Source organism: Sus scrofa, chromosome 1 (assembly GCF_000003025.6).
Source record: "Sus scrofa isolate TJ Tabasco breed Duroc chromosome 1, Sscrofa11.1, whole genome shotgun sequence".
NCBI lineage: Eukaryota > Metazoa > Chordata > Mammalia > Artiodactyla > Suidae > Sus > Sus scrofa.
The window spans coordinates 115,729,632-115,747,554 of record NC_010443.5 but is presented as its reverse complement, the minus strand read 5'-3'; the positions used below and the strand labels follow the sequence as shown (position 1 = coordinate 115,747,554).

Here is a 17,923-nt window from a genome sequence, read left to right as displayed (position 1 = left end):
ACTAATTATGCCTCTCTGAAAGAATATCAGACCGAAAAACAAACAAAAAAGGTGCTATATCGAATACACAAGCAGAAGAGACTAGCCTGTTTTATCAATCTCGAACACTTCTGGCCTTCAGAATTGTTTTCCTATTTTAGTCATTCCTCTTTACTTCCCAGATAAATCCACCTCCCTCAGTTATTTGCCCTCACTCACAGATTTCCTTTGCTGTCTTCAGGCTTGAGTGATGACTCAACAAGTTACCCTAGCCTTGGGTTTTGGCTCCTAAAATAAATAGGTTAAACCTTCCACCAGGACCAAACTTTAAAGAAGCTATCTCCAGAGCTCAATGTTAAAGGAGTCTTCAAAATTCCAAGTTTACCATTTGGGAACTAAGTTGAGACACAACTGATAAGTCCATAAAACCCTAACTAAATACAGTTGACCTTTGACTAATGCAGGGGTCAACCCCCGCACAGCCAAAAATCTGAGTGTAACTTTGCCATAACCTTCAGTATCTGGTTCCGCATCTGCAGATTCAAACAACCACGGACACTGTAATACTGAAGCTAGTATTTACTGAAAAAATTCCACATAAATGTGGACGTACCCAATTCAAAGCCATGCTTTTGAAGAGTCAACTCTACTACTGTATACTCATTCATGATGGTTACTCAACTATGTAGTAGTCATCTGCTCAATAATTTTAACATGAGGGACACAATGGCTCTCACTTGGGATATGTATCATTTTAAAATCTAAATATATAGTGAAAGATATTTAATTAGTAGATGTGAAACTCAAAATACATGATTACTTCAGTATCACCAAAGCAATTAAAAAAAAATCAATTGCTATTAAGTCTTCTATTATTATGCAAAATGCAGATTGAGTTTAATAACTTGTTTGGGGAGAAAATTATCACATTAAATATATCGAATATAGAAACATTAATATGTAGAAAAAATTTACCTCTAAGAATGAAGCAAACAAAAATGGTATTCAGTAGTACCTACTGCTTAGATGAGAAATACAAAGATGAAAAAGGTGTTGCCTCTAGCTTCAAAAAACCTGTCATTTATTAAAACAGCATAGGAAAAAAATTACGATTAAGTACTTAACTGTAAAGATCTAAATATACACTATGAAGTCAAGAAAAAGCAACTGTGAACTAGGGTAGCTAAGGAATGTTTCACAGTCAATAACTTGAGCTATGACTTCAAAATAGTTAAAACATAATTAAGCAGGATTTGGAGACAGAGGAGGAGAAATCCCAAAAAAGATATAAAGCAGGAATGAAAGAAGGACCACAAAATATAAGGCAGACAGTGAAGTGCCTGCTGCACTGAATGCTGGTGAACAGCAAGAAATAAGACTGGATAGATCGAAGAGACTTGATTACACAGGTCTTCAACACCTAACAGAAATATTCAGACAGGATATGGCAGCCAAGATGAAATTACTGGAGGTATTTAGAAGGAAACTACATTAAAAATGATGTTTTAGAAGACTTATTTTGGTGGCAATATGCAGCATAGTTCAGTGTGGGGAAGGGAAGGTCAGGGACACTGATTAGCTATTTTGCTGCTGTACTAATCCAGGAATGAGATGCTAAAGCACCTAGCTATGGTCCTGGCAGCAGAAATATGAAAATAGGGAGTAACTTAAGTGACAGGGAAAAATTGGTAACATATTAAAATACTGGGCGTGGGATGAGAGAGAAAAATCAAATATGAAACCCGAACTGCAAGCCTGACAGGATGAAGGAACAGCAGTATATATTACCAAAAGAACTAGAGTAACTGGAAAGTAAAGCAAATTGAGGTGGTTAGGCATCATGGCACAGAAGAAGGGTTAGTGTGAAAAGGCCAAGTTTAAGGTGACAGGGATGGCAATCTATGCTCTGCTGAATGAATGAGTAGATGTGGTTAGAGTTGTATGGTCAGCCTCTCTATTTCTTGACTTTAAGCAGGAATGTAAAAAGAGAAAGAATGAGAGGCCGAGAAATAAGTTTTTGGATATTCACAATTAAAGAGCATGTAGACATTAATCAGAGGTAAGTTCCCTGAAGACAGTGATCCTGCATGCTTGCCCACTGAATGCCCAATGCCAGACAGAGTAGCTGATACAAAGGCGACTCTCAAAAAAGAAGGAATGAGAATTTCCAAAGTGTGACAGAATCATAATAATAAGTAGAAAAGTTAGAGGCAAAATGAAAAATAAAAATGGAAAAAAAAAATCCACTGAGTTGGCAAGAAGAGCAGGAAGCCAGACCACAAGAGTTAAAAAGGACGAGACAGACAAAAGATCTAAAGGACAGACAATAGCTAAAGGGAAGAGAAGCAGGGTGAATCAAGGGCATTATTTTACTTGCTTTGATTTTTTTTTCAAACTAAAAATATTACTTGCTCATTAAAAAAAAAAATCAGGAGTTCCCGTCGTGGCGCAGTGGTTAACGAATCAGACTAGGAACCATGAGGTTGCGGGTTCGGTCCCTGGCCTTGCTCAGTGGGTTAACGATCCGGCGTTGCCGTGAGCTGTGGTGTAGGTTGCAGACATGGCTCGGATCCTGCGTTGCTGTGGCTCTGGTGTAGGCCAGTGGCTACAGCTCCGATTCGACCCCTAGCCTGGGAACCTCCATATGCCGCAGAAGCGGCCCAAAGAAATAGCAAAAAGACAAAAAAAAAAAAAAAAAAAAAAAAAAAAAAATCAGAGAATAAGGAGTTCCCTTGTGGCACAACAGGTGAAGGATCAGGTGTTGTCACTGCAGTGGCTTGGGGTTGCTGCCACGGTGTGGGTTTGATCCCTGGCCCAGGAATTTCTACATGCCATGGGTGCGGCCAAAAAATATATATATATTAAAAATTTGGAGAATACAACATAGCAGAGGAGAAAATCATACATTTTTCCACAATCCAAGTGCAGACACAATTAACACTTTTAAAATATATGTTCAAACTTACTCCACCAAAATATGAGTGGGCTTACAAATCATATGACAGGATGATAATTGCGGGAGTAGAGGGCAAGAAAGGGATAAGGAAACTAGTAAAACCAGTGGTAAGATTAGCCAGCAATGATCACTGTATTTCTTAAGTCTTTTCTTAGTGGTCAGAAAAATAGTACTTTTCTACTCTAATTATCTTTATTGAGAGTAAAGATTTTTGCATATTTGTTAGCAGTTTATGCTATTCTTCCAATAAAATCAATATTCACATTCTTCATTCACTTATCTAATGACTTTTTTCTTATGACTATGAATGAGCTCCATAGGTCTTTGAGATCAACTGTTTGTTTTACCGCAAAATCTCCAAGGTTGTTTGCTGCTACCTTAAGCAAGTCTTAAGCATGTATAAAGTCTTTGGAAAAGCAGCCTTTGGAAAATTTTGTCAGTTTAATGATGATGACAAAAATGGGGTCTATGTTAAAACATTCCCTAAATATATGGACACATAAATTCAAAGGGGAAAACAAACCTCCAATAATAGAAAAGTATACAGATATAGGTGCCACAATATAGAAGCCAAGATATGGGCTGAATGATACATGAGGAGGGACCCCACATTAAATATTCTAATACTCTTCATGAAGTGGCATCATTCAGAGTCAATTCTGAGTACACAGTCCCTTTCCAAGACTGCTATTGGAGCAGTTCTGGTCCTCCACCACAGCTCCACCCACCTTCATCCTTTTCTTCTCTAGTATTACTTTATACTATTGCTTCTACCTCTGCACATTAAATTTTAGATGAGAAGATTATTATTGGTGAAAACCCCACTCCTCAGTCAAGCAAATTTTGTCCTAAGCTATATTCCTCTAATTAGTCTCATTACTGGCAAGGTTTACTGTCATCAACAACTCTGTATCTAATTTCTCCCAGTAAGTGAACTGTTAAATGTATCTGGATCAACACCCCATCCCTTGATTTTTTTGCTAAGGCCATGATGCTGACCTTTGCCAATAAAAATATTATGTTCTCACTGAATCCTTCTCTCATCTAACTCTGTATTTATTTATACCATCAATCACACCATCACTGCACTTAGAAAATCCTACTTTTCTTAAATTCAATTGATGTTGCATACAACTAAACACATTGGGTGAATGTGGGGTAGAGCTAGCATTTTCTTACTTTTTAACCTTTCTACGCTGGTATGTAGTAGACAGTAAAATAAATGTGTACTAAATTCAGTTTTCCTTGACCACTTGATTCTGTAAATACAGGATTAGTCATTGACCTCACTTGACCTCACTTCTTTGAAACTTGTGTGTACAGAATTTGCCCAAACAATGCTTGCTAATATCTTCCGCTTCAGAATAAGAGATCATGCATTTAATAATTTGACAGTTAATTTTTTGATCATAGACTGCTTATACACAAATGCAATTAACAGATCTAATGAATGCAATCAAATTAGGGAAGTGATTCACTTACATTAACTGAAGCATCTCATTCAAATACTTTCCCCAACCTCTCAGAAGTACCAGCTTTGTTCCAAGCAAGCTATCATTGAAGCAACACTCTTATCCAACTAACTACATTTTTAAATGTCATCTATACTGCAAAAAAGGCTAGTTCTTGGCTCCCCCATATACAAATAATATTTTATTGTCATATTCTAAAGTACTTATTATGCAACGATTGCTTGCTTTAGGTATATTCAGTCTGAATTCCTTTAAAATTTACAAATTAACTTACATACTAGAAAATGAGAATGTTTCATTTAAATTCAGTAAAAATTCACTCAAATGGATTCATCTCAGGTAAGGCCAGTCTAAATTACTGAAAAAAATTAATTCACACAACTTAGATCATTGTTTCCTATGAGCTGGGAGAAGTTTCATGGAAGCTGTGGCACCATAAGTTGGATCTTAAAGGTAGACACTCATATCAGCAGAAAACAGAGCAGTTTTAAAGTTGGCAGGTAAAAAGACCAACACAGGCATAAGGAGAAAAACAAGAAAATGAAATGAAAGAAAAAGGGTCATGGATACCCTGTTCCCATCTTGAAGCTACTTGGCAGTAAAAGGTGATTAAAAGAGGAAAGGCACAGAAAAATAAAAAGAATATAAGAAAAGAAAAACACAACCCCAAGTGCTTTCCATCTTGGTATGTATTGTAAAATTAGTCATCATAGATGGCAACACCAAAGCCCTGGGAACCTACTCTCCAAGATAATCAATAACAGAGCTGATGATTTACCTATAACAGAGCTCAAATTCTAAAAACTACAGATTTCAGAAAGAAAAGGGGAGGGCATATGTACCACCACTTCCTATGCTTATGCCGTTGGTGCGTATTACTCCAGCATGCAAGCTCCAATCAACTGGAATCCTATGTTGAAACGAGTGTAAAGGTATCCTTTGTTATCTGAACGCTTACTATCCAAACTCAGACTATGAATGGGTTCAGGTAATTTTTTTTTTTTTAACATAATGCTATTTGTAGGAGATGGTATTTCACACCATGTGGACCCTTGCTTCCCCAAACTGCAAAACCTAACAGATTGGAACCTGTCACTCTGACCTCCCACTCTTCAAATTCAGAAACCAAATAAATTCAAATAGAAAGGAATATATCTGTATGTTTTCAGTCTGTTCTAAGATATAAAACCTCACCTCCTACACAGCTTTTTTTTTTTTTTTTTTTTTTTTGAAATATATAAATAAGAGTTACTGTAATAGATGTCTGGTAGAGGTATTGTGGACAATTAACCCAACCTTATTGCCTTCTATTTCCTCTTATGAATAGGAAATATACAGTCCATGGAACAGAAAAAAGTAAGTGTTTCAAGAAAGAAAAGTTATGTTTTAAAATTTTTATTCATGAGGGTTGTTAACTGTCTTAATCCCATAATCAGCAATCAAGTGCATTAAGGCTTCAGAGCTTATTCTTCCTTGTTTATTATCCTGCCCAGGGCAGGAAGAATCTTCCTCTTACTTGTCCATGCTGCTCATCTTTAACCTGAATTCTCAGAACCCTGAATGAAGAGGAGAAAGCAACTAAGAAGACCTAATGTAGAGACACTGCTGGGAAAGGAAGCACTGGACAAAGTGGTCTAGTTTGGTCAGAAATATGGAATAATCATCTTACTGTCTTGTTCTTTACAGTACTCATAAAGAACACACTGTCACAACTACAAATTAAAACCTTCACCCTTGATGAAAAGGAAAAGTTGTGAAGCCCAACTCAACACTAAATTATTATGAAAATAATACACTTCTATTTACATAACAAAATTTACAATATAACACTCATTACTGCCTTAAAATATTACTACAGAAAAAAAGTTTCTGTGTGAGGTGCTTTTAAGTATTGAACACCTTTATAAACAAAATAATCACACAAATACTCACCTAGTGCAATCTCTCAACTAACAACAAGTGAACTCCCCAACAATAGGGAATAATACAATCTTACATATTTTTGTATAATCAACAACAGCTCTTAGAATACTTTAAAAGTAATACATGCACAATAAACATTTGCAGACCCAATCTCAAATACCAGAACTCTTGTACTAACAGTAAGTGACTTACACCTCAGGTAGTCCTTCTGGGCTAGCTCCCAAGGAAACACCAACAAAATCTAATATAATTCATCCACTGAAAATGTTCTGCTGATTGCTGATTAGTTACATGTTAGTCTTTCACTGTACTTATGGTATGCTTTATTTTTGCTGTCAATATTAATTTAGTAACAGAGCCACAGAAATTTAAGCTAAAGGAACTAGCAAGGTCATTTAGTATAAACCTTTCATTTTATAGACAAGGAAACTAAGGTCTACTTTTCCCACAATTAATGCTTTGGCACTTGTCACCTCATTCCCCAGTCCTCTAAATGAATAAAAGAGAGGTTTTAGTGCACATTTTTGCTTCGGTTAATATTACAAGTGAATGGGCATTCCTCAAATGCCAGTCTCTAGCATAAGACTTTGTATATAGTAGGTACTCAGGTGAATATTTACACAATGCTCTTGCTTAAAGTGTTCAAATCTGATTTAATAACGATGCTCATTTTAATTATTTTCATGTATACAATTTTGCTGTGTAACATTTTTCCAATATAAAAAGTGATTTGACATAAGTTTTTATTCAAAGCATATCTTTCATAACAAGACACTTCTGTTTTTCCTCCCACTGTGAAGCGCATTTCTCCCAATAATAACAAAAACTAATAGTGAAATAGAAACTAGTTCTGCACATTACATCATTCAACACACCTCCCAAAGGGGAGACAAACCGGTCAATTATTTAGACACATATATATCCATTACCTAAGCTAAACAAGGCCTTAACATCAAGGGGCTTGAAACTACTTAACCTGCCTTACTAATCAACAGGGAAGACAATTTCATCAGTTTCAGATCGTAGAGGAGAGCAAGGAATTCCCTTCTTTCTGGAACCAGAAACCCTTAGTGCTGGGATGCACCGTCATAGCTGGCTTCAATACAAACAAGCATAAAGGACCTGAAGTCTTCGGTGGGCTTGGTATGGAAGACAGGCTGAATCCAGGGTAGGTAGGATGTTAACCAACTAATCAAAATACTTGAAAGCCAGATAATATACTAGACAGTCTCTAATTTTAAAGCAAGATGAAAATCCTGGGCTTATGGTTAAAGTAAACTCTAAATTCATGCCACAGTTCAAAGAACAATAACTTTCTTAGACAGGGCTGACCCAGTACCAAAGACAAAACTGAACTATTGAGTTCTATGATAGGGGACACATCAGGACAAATATGGCACCAGTAAGTAAACTTTATGAATCACCATACTTTGCTCATTGCAAGGAAGAAATAAGCGAGTAAAGCAAAACTGCTCAACTGGGATTTAAATTAGAATGGATAACAGCCAAAATGGTCCACATGTATAATTCTACTTTGATTATAATTCTAAATCTAAAATGTCCAGATTCAGATGTCTGTATGACTTATAAGATTAAATAAAGACAAGGAACTCTGGCCCCAGAACTGCTTACAGGGTCTGATAATGAATCAGAGGAATCCTATAGCTTTCCTGACACTCAATGTATCTCTTTCTATGAAGTGCATAGATAAAGACACATCATATAAGACTGTTTTAAGAAATGGTTTATAAAATCTTACTTGCAAATAGCCATAAAAATAAAAATAATTGATAATAACTAATTCTTTTAAGAATTCCCAAATTTGTTAGCTGAATAAATACAGTATCAGAACACTTTCTATAATGAAACATCAGGGTTCTTTTGAATTTCTAGGTATTGGTATATTGTTTATGTTACAGTCTAATTCCAAATATGTTAATTATTCCCAAGCATGTAGGTATGATTATTCTTACATATAACTAATCACAAACAAGCAGAAGAGATTTCATATGCAATTTTTCCACAGTAATTTTGTTTTTGCTTATTTTTGGCCACATCTGTGGCATATGGAAGTTCCTAAGCCAGGGACTGAATCTGAGTTACAGCTGTGACCTATGCCCAGCCTTGGCAATACGGGATCCCTTAACCCACTGCAGCCGGGCCAGGGATCCAACCCTTGCCTTCTCAGGAACCCCAACTGCTGCAGTTGGGTTCTTAACTCCCTGTGCCACTGCAGGAACTCCTTTCCACAGTAATTTCATTCTATCAGGGTTTCAAGAAAAACTGCTATAAAAAGGAAAAGAAAAACACTTAGCAAACTTTTATTTTTGTCTAAACTAAATACAAATATATATATATTTTTTTAAACTATGAAGACACTGGGAGTTAAGAAGAAGGAAAACTTGGTTTGGTATTCTTTTTTTAGGTAACCAAAAGGGGGGTGCAATGTAAGTTAAATAAATTTGCAGTGAGGTTAGATTGTGGCTTTGTTTTAGGTGGCCAGTAAGAGTCTTTAGAAAAAAAGGAACAAGTTACTAGTTTTCTTCGTTTAAGGAAAAGCTCATATTAGAATCCTGGTACTTTCTACATGATATATATATATATATACACACACACACACACACACGTATTTACAAATACACATAGCATTTTTACAGCATATTCAGTATTGAAACATGCCTCTGCAGAGTATTCTTGCGGCGCAGCTATTAAGGATCCAGCATTGTCACTGCAGCAGTTTGGGTCCAGATTTGACCCCTGGACCTCACATGCTGCAGGTGCAGCCCCTTCCCCCCCCGAAAAAACACCTCTGCAAATAAGTCTCCTTTCAAGTGAGTAGTTTAAGTGATTTGGACCTTTGTCTATGAAGTGGGAATAAGAAATATCAAGTAAGGTGCAAGGCTTATTACACAGGACTTAAGCTGAAGATATTCATAGATTTATTACACAGATATTACAATACTTTCAAGTTAGTAACTTTATGTTCTGGAACTATCTTAAAAATACATTATATTTCCAATTCTTAAGAAATATGGTTTCTGATGATAATCATTAAGTATCATGACTTCAACTCTGAATAATCAATATTTTTTCCAAAGACTCATTCAATGCTTGACATGACCATGGATATACTTTTATCAAACAGCATTCTGGGAGTTCCCGTCGTGGCACAGTGGCTAACAAATCTGACTAGGAACCATGAGGTTGCAGGTTCAATCCCTGGCCTTGCTCAGTGGGTTAAGGATCCGGCGTTGCTGTGACTGTGGCGTAGGTCTGCGGCTACAGCTTCAATTAGACCCCTAGCCTGGGAACCTCTATATACCAAGGGAGCGGCCCTAGAAAAGGCAAAAAAAAAAAAAAAAAAAACCACAAAAAACAAAAAAACAGCATTCTGGTTTAATAAACAACAGATTAACTATGAGCTAATAAATAATTCATTGTCCAGCTAAAGGCCTACATCACATACTATATATTTGTAAAATAGTACAAGTTCAGCCTTGTTTGTGATATCTAAGTCCAATAATTTAGAAACTATTATCAACCTAAATGCAAACCTTATTTGTTAATTATTCAATGCCACACTTCTCTTTAATGAGAATTTTAATTCTCATTATTAGTAATGACACCAAAGATTGATATAGGATGTGGTACAAAACTGATAATCTTTCAGAACATTATCAAGTAATAAAATAACTGCTAAAAAGACACTGCTGCTTCAAAAAATGTGAAATGAAACAGATACAGGACTGCAATCTTATCTTTTAAAAGTAATTTTAATTTTACAAACATACACATAACATTTCTTAGGAAGAGAAAGTAAAGGAGATTTCACCTTGTAATGTCTTTACTTTATGTAGTCATTTGATGAGTAACACTAATCCAGTGGAGCAGGGGATATGAGACTATACATCAAATATATCCACTAATATTGTTTAGTCTAAAGTTTTAAATATAAACAAATAATTTTTGCAAATAGGATTTCTAAAGCTCAAAATTAAATGGTAGTAATAGTGGCAGTACAATTTTAATTTTTTTTTTGGCCACACCTGGAAAAATTGGAAATTCCCTGGCCAGGGATGGAACCTGTGTCACAGAAGAAACCCGAGCTACTGCAGGGACTATGCCACATCCCTAACCCTCTATGCCACAAGAGAACTCCCAATTTTAAAATGAACATATAAAATTGTACATTTGGGGATTAAGGTGTTCATTGTCCATTATTTTTTCAGAGCAAGTACCACAAACTAAAGCACACTGTACTTCAGGAGAAGTTTTTCTCACATTAAAATCAGCACTCTTTAAGTTGTAATGGATATGTAAATATAAATTATGAATTAGAGAATAATTAAATCACACAATTTACCAATATTATTCAAACACTTTAGTCCATTACCTATACACCTTACTCATATTTTAAAAATATAATGTGAAGACTCCTTTCCTCTATTGTTTTCATAATAAATTAAAACATACAATCGCTAATTCATCTTTCAAAATTTGCCTTTCTTAAAAGAGTTTAGTCCTTTAACTTGGATGTCCCTTATTTGAATGTAAAATTTAAGGTGCTTAATTCAATTTAATGATAATTTCAGAGACACTAGTTACATCGAGTTAATGTGGAGAACACCTACCGAACCTGGTTTTTGGAAGCTTTGATGGTAGGCAGGAGATTAAGCACCTCTTCTTTTAAAGGACAGTTTTAAAAAGGGAGTGAGGTCATTCATTGAATAATAAAGCCCCCCCTCCTACACACACACACACACACACACACACAATCCTATTTATCTGACCTATTCAAACTGCCACATGACTACTGTCAACCTTAAAATATTCTACTTTAAAACATTTCAACTTCATTTTACAATTAAAACTGAAAGCAAGATGCTCAGCTGTAGCTACTGTGTAGTATGAAACTATTAAAGTCGGCCCTGACCTACTTCATATTAGCATCATGTTATGGATGTATGCCAAGAACATAATGAAAAGTACTATATAACAAACCTTAATTTTGTATTTGAAAAACTGTCACTGTTTTCAAAAGTGTAAATATTGTACTGAAATGCCAGCTGTTTTATTTATTTTTAAATTGCAATATAAAAAAGTAAAGAGTTTTAATATTTCAGTAATCTTATTCAATGATGGGCATGCAAGATTTCATTTTTAAAATCAGGCTTTTTTTAACACCACATTTAATTCTATTTTTAAACTTCTATTAAAAGCAGTCTCTTAGACCAATTCCAAATAATATTTTTAAAATAGAACTATATTTTTTTAAAACAAGACAGTTAATGAAGAATCCTACAAAAATAAAGCCAAGTTCATGTTCAAAGAATATTTGCAATGGCTCTAACAGAGGATAGATTTAACTCAGTGTATTTAATTATTAAAACACTGCCATCAGTCTTTCAGAGTTTAATCTAATAGTGAAATATTGGAAATTCTCATATAAAAAAGTACAAGAATAACAAAGAATATTTCTTCCATGGTTTCTAAAAAAAGAAATGGCAACACATTTAAATTAAAGACATCTTTTTAAATTAGAAAAGCACTTTACAATATAAACTACCATCTTAAAATATTCTAAAGAAACCCTTTCTTCACAACCAATGCAAAGATTAAAATCCCTGGAAGAGAAATTTAATATCAGAATAAAGAAGGCAAAAACATCAGAAACAGCAGCTAAACCAACTGAAAGGAAGGAACACGTTAGGTTTTGTGCTGCATATTAATATTCTTACGCACAATGTCTGGTGAAAATCCACAATACACTTCTTCCTCCCTGTGTGACTGCAAAAAGGAGTAAACACATTTCACATTCCTCTGTCCCAAATTCATGCTACCAACATGCAACATGACTTAATTTCGACCCATATTCCTCTTACATATAAGTGAAAAACACACAAAAAAACTTGTTTATCTGAACTCACAATTGAGGAGGGGGTAAAAGCATTTTTTGGCTCCAGAGCTCAGGGGATGATGCAAAGTCCCCACATCTCCAAAGGTCCTATAAATATGCACCCGACTCTGGATACCCACATTCAATGAAAGCATCAGCCTCCTCCTCAGCTCCCCCGCCCGCCGCCACCCCCCACCCCCCACCCCCTTTGCAGCACTAATGTGCCTGGGCTTTTTTACCCCAGCGATGGAGGATCCTCTTACCAGATGGAGTTCTTGATCCTGTGTTGCAGCGCGCTGGCCTCTGTCCCTGGCAGCCCAGGCACAAGGGCTGGCAGAGCCACCCCCGAGTTGGGGGCGCTGGGGGGAAGCTGCTGATGGGCATCAGGCTGCTGTGGTGGCGGCTGTTGTTGTTCCTCTGCCATCGCTGCAGGAGGGGTGGGAGGGAGGGAGGGAAGATGGGGGCGCGGGGAAGGGTGAGGGAAGAGACGGGAGGGGAGGACGAAGGGGGAGAGGAGGAAGGGGGAGGGGAAGAGGAGGAGGAGGAAGGAAGCTGGATAAGCTAGGCCTTTACCCCAGGGCTCGAGTGAGTCGCCTTCGCCTGCCGCCTGGGGGACATCACCGGGGAGACCGAGCGGCTCCTCACGGCCCGGGCGCTTCACCGCGGGAGAGGCATGGCGGCGCACCTCAGCCCCCTGCCGCCGCCGCCTCCTCTAGTCAGCGGCCGGGGCTTGAGGGGATGAGGAGGGGGGGCGTCTGAAGACGAGGTGTGGGGGGCAGGGCTCCCCCAAATCCAAGAAGAACGGTTGCTCAGGGACTTCGCGGCCGGGCCTTCCTTTTTTCCCCCGGGGCTTTCTACTCCCGGAGCCCCGTGCTGCTGCAGCCCCAGGCTCGGCTCCACGCCACTCCCCACGCCGCCGCCGCCGCCGCTTGCTCCTGGCCCCGCCGCCACCGCTGCCGCCGCCGCCGCCGCCGCGGCCGCCGCTGCCCTGCCAGCCCCGGAGGCAGCCCAGTGCGCGCAGCCGCACTGCGGCCGGGCGCAGACGGCAAAACACCTACCGCTCGGCCGCTGGGGGGGCGTGGACCAATGTGTGCGGGGAGCAGGCGCGGGAGCAGGGGGCCGGGAGGGGGGCGCACGGGTGCGGAGGGCTAGCGCGGGCCAGCGGGACCCTGAAGGCGGGACCCTGAATGCGCGCCGCCGGGCCGAGGAGGGGACTGGCTAAGCTGGTGAAGGAAAGCAGGAAAACGTGGGGGAGGTGCTGGCGAGAGAAAGAGAACTTGCGTGAGGGGGAGGAGGAGAAACCAAATTTAATATTTGGCGTGGAAAGGGGATTTTTTTTTTTTTTTTTTTTTTTGCATCCTCCAAGTAAAGTGAAATCAGTCAGCATTATGCCCCCTCCCCTCGACAAGTGAGGATTACTTTCTCCTTGGGTAAACGAAGAGAACTCATGCAGGTAAGAGGATAATCTGACTTTTCAGAAGCCCCCAAAGAAAACCCGGTGGAATTAACCACCGTTTGGGTAATTCAGTCTTGATCGGAAATCGCAAGTAAGGAGCTGGGTTGAATGCTCCTTGGTCGGGCATTCAAAGCCCTCCAAATCTGGCCCCACTTTAGCTATCCAATCATCGCTGCCTCCATCCCCCTGCAAGAACTCCCGGCTCCAATCAGTGAAGTCTCCATGCCATTCTCAACGCGCAGCAGACTCATTCTTCCTTCGAGCCTTTGCTCATGCTGTTCTTCTCACCTCCCTGCTCACTCCACCCTCTTTCCAGGAAAGCCCTCCCTCTTCTATACCGCTCTCCAGCCAACCCAGGCTCTAAGGCACAGCTCAAGTCGCGGCTTGTCAGGGTCCCTGGCAGCCAAGGCCCCTGCCTGTCTCGGAAAGAAAGGGGTGTAGTTCTTACAACATGGAGCCTCAGGCTCCAACCACATGCTCCTTCCTTCGGAGCCAGTTGATCCCATCGACATATTCTCTGACCCCTCCCCTGCTACTCATCCTTAAGAGATAGCTTTGCCCACCAAGAGTAAGACTCCCTGCCAGAAACTTGTAGGTCCCCTTTAAGAGCAGAAGAATTGGCTTTTCTAGGTGGGGCTGATCCGGGAGGCCTAAACTGGCTGGATGTAGAAGGCTACAGCCGAGGCCTCTGGCACCAGCTCGAACAGCTGCTCAGCTCACACTGACCTTTCTCTGGGCCTGTGGGTGTTATGAGTCCTTCAGCTTTAACTTTTCTGAGTTTCTATCAGGTTTCTACCTGTCAGATTCTCTGGCCACTTTTCCTGCAGTGCTTGGACTTTGGGCGCTGAGTTTCTGCCACCTTTTAGACTCCTCGTGGGTGGGGAATCTGATTGGCTCGGGCTTCTTGGCCTTTGGAGTTCTCACTTCCCTGCCTTGGCCTGGAACCTTTTTTGCTTTTGCACCGCTGTGCCCTCTGGCCTGACTTACAGACGCCACTCCCAGATTCACCCTGAATTCTTACACATGGTCGGAGCAGTGTCGCTAGGAGGGAGGAAGGACACCTGTGTGCAAAACAGCTCCTCTATGACGATTCTATGCCCTTTGGTTTCTTTTGTACCCTGAAACCCATTGCACTGGTCCTGTCACACAAAGAACCCACTTTTCCACAGCCTAAGGTCGCTATTAGCTCAGCCTCCTTTGGAAAATAGGTTGTTTATTCATTTATTTTGCATATGTACCTTTGTGTCCTATGTAAAACCTTTTTTTTTTTTTTTTTTTTGGTATCAAATTGATAGACATTGTGTGCCCTGGACAGAATCTTTGAAAAATAAAAAGTTAATGTTTGCTGAGCACTTTTACTGTGAAAGACCTAGCACTTTATATTATCATATTATTCCTTTTCAAACTGTATAATGTATTACTCTGTTTTACAGACGAACCAGAAGCTTAGAGAAGTTAACATTCTTCAAGTTACCCAAACAGTGAATGAGGGAGTCAGGATTTGAATCCTGAAATCTAATGCCAGAGTTTACAAGCCACGCTGGAAATGAGGTATTCTGAATGTATATATAAACTCTATATCAGTGGGGAAGATGGAGGAAGTCAAAAGGCCTGGGGAAGTTTGCCAAGTCCCTCAGGTCCTAATTTTTTTACCTTGCCAAGAGAGAATGATGGCTCCACAGTTGCCTCACCTTGGGAGGGGCAGACCCCAGGGAGTGGGAGTTTCTTCCAAAAATGGTGATGTATCTGAAACTTGCCAAAGGCCTTAAGAAAGGAAAGCTGAGAACCAACACGTTTCTTTAAAACTTCGCTACCGGGTGTCACACAGGCTTGCTTCCCGAGTGCAACTTTTGAGTTTTTAATAGGTTCCATGAAAGAGCCATGGCATCCCAGCAGCCGCTAGAGGGCACAGCAGAGCTGCAACCCTGATCTGCCCTCTAGTGGCGGTGCTGACGAGAGGGCATTGTTGAGCTTGAGGGGTCTTCAAGGGTCAAAGGGTGGTTGGAGGAGTCATCTGAGACTCTTTTAGGTTCTACCAGCAATGAGAGGGGTGGCAAATAATGTCAGACAGCAGAAATCTTATTGCAATAATGAACATCTTTGCAATCGGTCCCCCAATGCTCACTTAACGTCTGGGAGTAGAGTGTGTGTTTTGTTTCTGTCTCAAAGAGGGGACTGAATACGGTTGTGCCAATAGAAACCTGAAAGAAATCTAAAGTTACCCAAAATCTTGATTGGAGACTAAAGACAAACCCAGACACCTTGGGAAAAGGTAGCAATATAGACATGGTGCTTCTGAAATTGTGTGTGTACCTGTCTGGTTATGAAATCCTATACTAAGGTCCCTCAAGGATCCAGAAGCAATGTGGCTTATTTTCTCAGACCTTTAGTTTGACTCATTGGAAAGTAATGGAAAACATTATAGTAAGCAGGAATTCAAGAGAACACACTAGGTTTTGAGCTTCTATTTCCCGGTCCGGAGGAGTCTAAGTCTCTTCTCCCTGTAGAGGTGAATGTCTGTAGAAAGCAGCAGTGTGATGGTGAAAAAAGACTCTAGTCAAGGAGTCTGAAAACTTAGGAATTCATACCCTCTGTTTCCATCTCTACAAAAAACAAAACAAAAAACAAACAAGCAAACCCCGAAAATTATGACCTACCTCACAGGGTTGTTGTGAGAAACAACATGTAAGGTGATATCTAAACCAGGGAAGTGCTATATGCAGAGAAAGACAATCTACAAGGTCGATCGTGAGCACATTGAAGCCTTACGTTTTATTTACCCTAGTAGTCCTAGTTCACAATTCTTTACTTCTGGGTGTTTAGTAAATATTTGTTGTATTCATTAATTACCTAATCTTAATTTTTTTTTTTTTTTTGTCTTTTTGCTATTTCTTTGGGCCGCTTCTGCGGCATATGGAGGTTCCCAGGCTAGGGGTCGAATTAGAGCTGTAGCCATAGGCCTACACCACAGCCACAGCAACGCAGGATCCAAGCCGCGTCTGCAACCTACACCACAGCTCACGGCAACGCCGGATCGTTAACCCACTGAGCAAGGGCAGGGATCGAACCCGAAACCTCATGGTTTCCTAGTCTGATTCGTTAACCACTGCGCCACGACGGGAACTCCCAATTTTTTTTTTTTTTTTTTAATCTTAATTTTCTTAGCCCTGTGCCTTATACCATCCTGCTCTCTTAGGTCTGTAAACCTTGTCTCCTTTATGAAGCTAAACTTTTTATACTGACCAGATGGTAGCACATATGTAAGTCATATATTTATCATACCTGATATATATTATAAGAGTGTCAGGCACAGACTGGATGGATAGATAGATAGATAATGACTTGGTCTCAACTTGAGGTAGTTTACATTCTAGGGAGCAGAGATTTTACACAAGATGATGAATATATTGGGTGAGGGGATAAGTCCTGCTCAGGGTAAAAGAACTATTTGGAGAAGACCTCTTGGCTAGCATTTGAAGAGGTCTCCTTGGGTGAATAGAAATTCAACAGGCAGAGCACTGAGGAAAGATGATTTCAAGTCAAGGAGCAGCATGAACAGTGGTGTGAAACTGTGAAAGGACACATGGATGAGTGCGTGAGGCAGAGCCTATTGTTATCTCTGTGCTCAGATAACACTCCTTAATGGAGGGAAGAAGGGGAGAGACACATAGCCTATTTTGTAAAATGTTACCCTTTGTTATTTCTTTAAATTTTTCTAACAAACAATGAGGCCTTGAAGAGACTTCATCAGTAGTAAATATTGGTTAAGAACTTAAGTGTACATTTAATTTTCACAAATTATGGTGGTTTACAGATATGGAAAGGAAAGGTTCTCTCCTCCCCCATCCTCTTAAAAATAAAGTGGAGTTCCCATTGTGGCAAAGTGGGTTAAGAACCTGACATGCAGGTTCGATCCCTGGCCTTGCTCAGTGGGTCAAGGATCCTATGTTGCCACAAGCTGTGGCATCTGTTGGGGATACGGCTTGGCTCTTGTGTTGCTCTGGCTGTGGTGTAGGCTGGCAGCTGCAGCTCCAATTCGACCCCTAGCCTGGGAATGTCCATATGCCATAGGCGCAGCCATAAAAAAAATAATAATGAATTTTAAAATTTTTTTAAAGTTTAGAAAATAAAATAGATAAAAATGAAAACAAAATATTCCCTCATCCTCTTTTCTTATGATCATTCCTTTCTCTGCCTTCTTCCATTGCAAACTTTTCCGTCTAGGAGCTGAAAGTAGAATA

General features: G+C 39.7%; 1 protein-coding gene across 5 annotated transcripts in view; it reads right to left on the bottom strand.

Annotated features, from left to right (window-relative positions):
* Positions 1-15,388, bottom strand: part of RFX7 (regulatory factor X7) — a 139,785-nt gene extending 124,397 nt beyond the window's left edge. Inside the window, exons 1-3 of one of the 5 annotated variants that reach the window (XM_021094836.1) lie at positions 15,374-15,388; positions 12,490-12,652; positions 12,073-12,117 (exon numbers count right to left, since the gene is read on the bottom strand). In XM_021094836.1, coding sequence (XP_020950495.1) covers positions 12,073-12,117; positions 12,490-12,650 — 206 coding nt within the window. In that variant the 5' untranslated portion in view covers positions 12,651-12,652; positions 15,374-15,388. Of the gene's footprint in view, positions 1-12,072; positions 12,118-12,489; positions 13,231-15,335; positions 15,354-15,373 lie in introns of those variants that run through there. The other 4 variants (XM_021094830.1, XM_021094829.1, XM_021094854.1 and 1 more) reach the window with 4 other exon arrangements.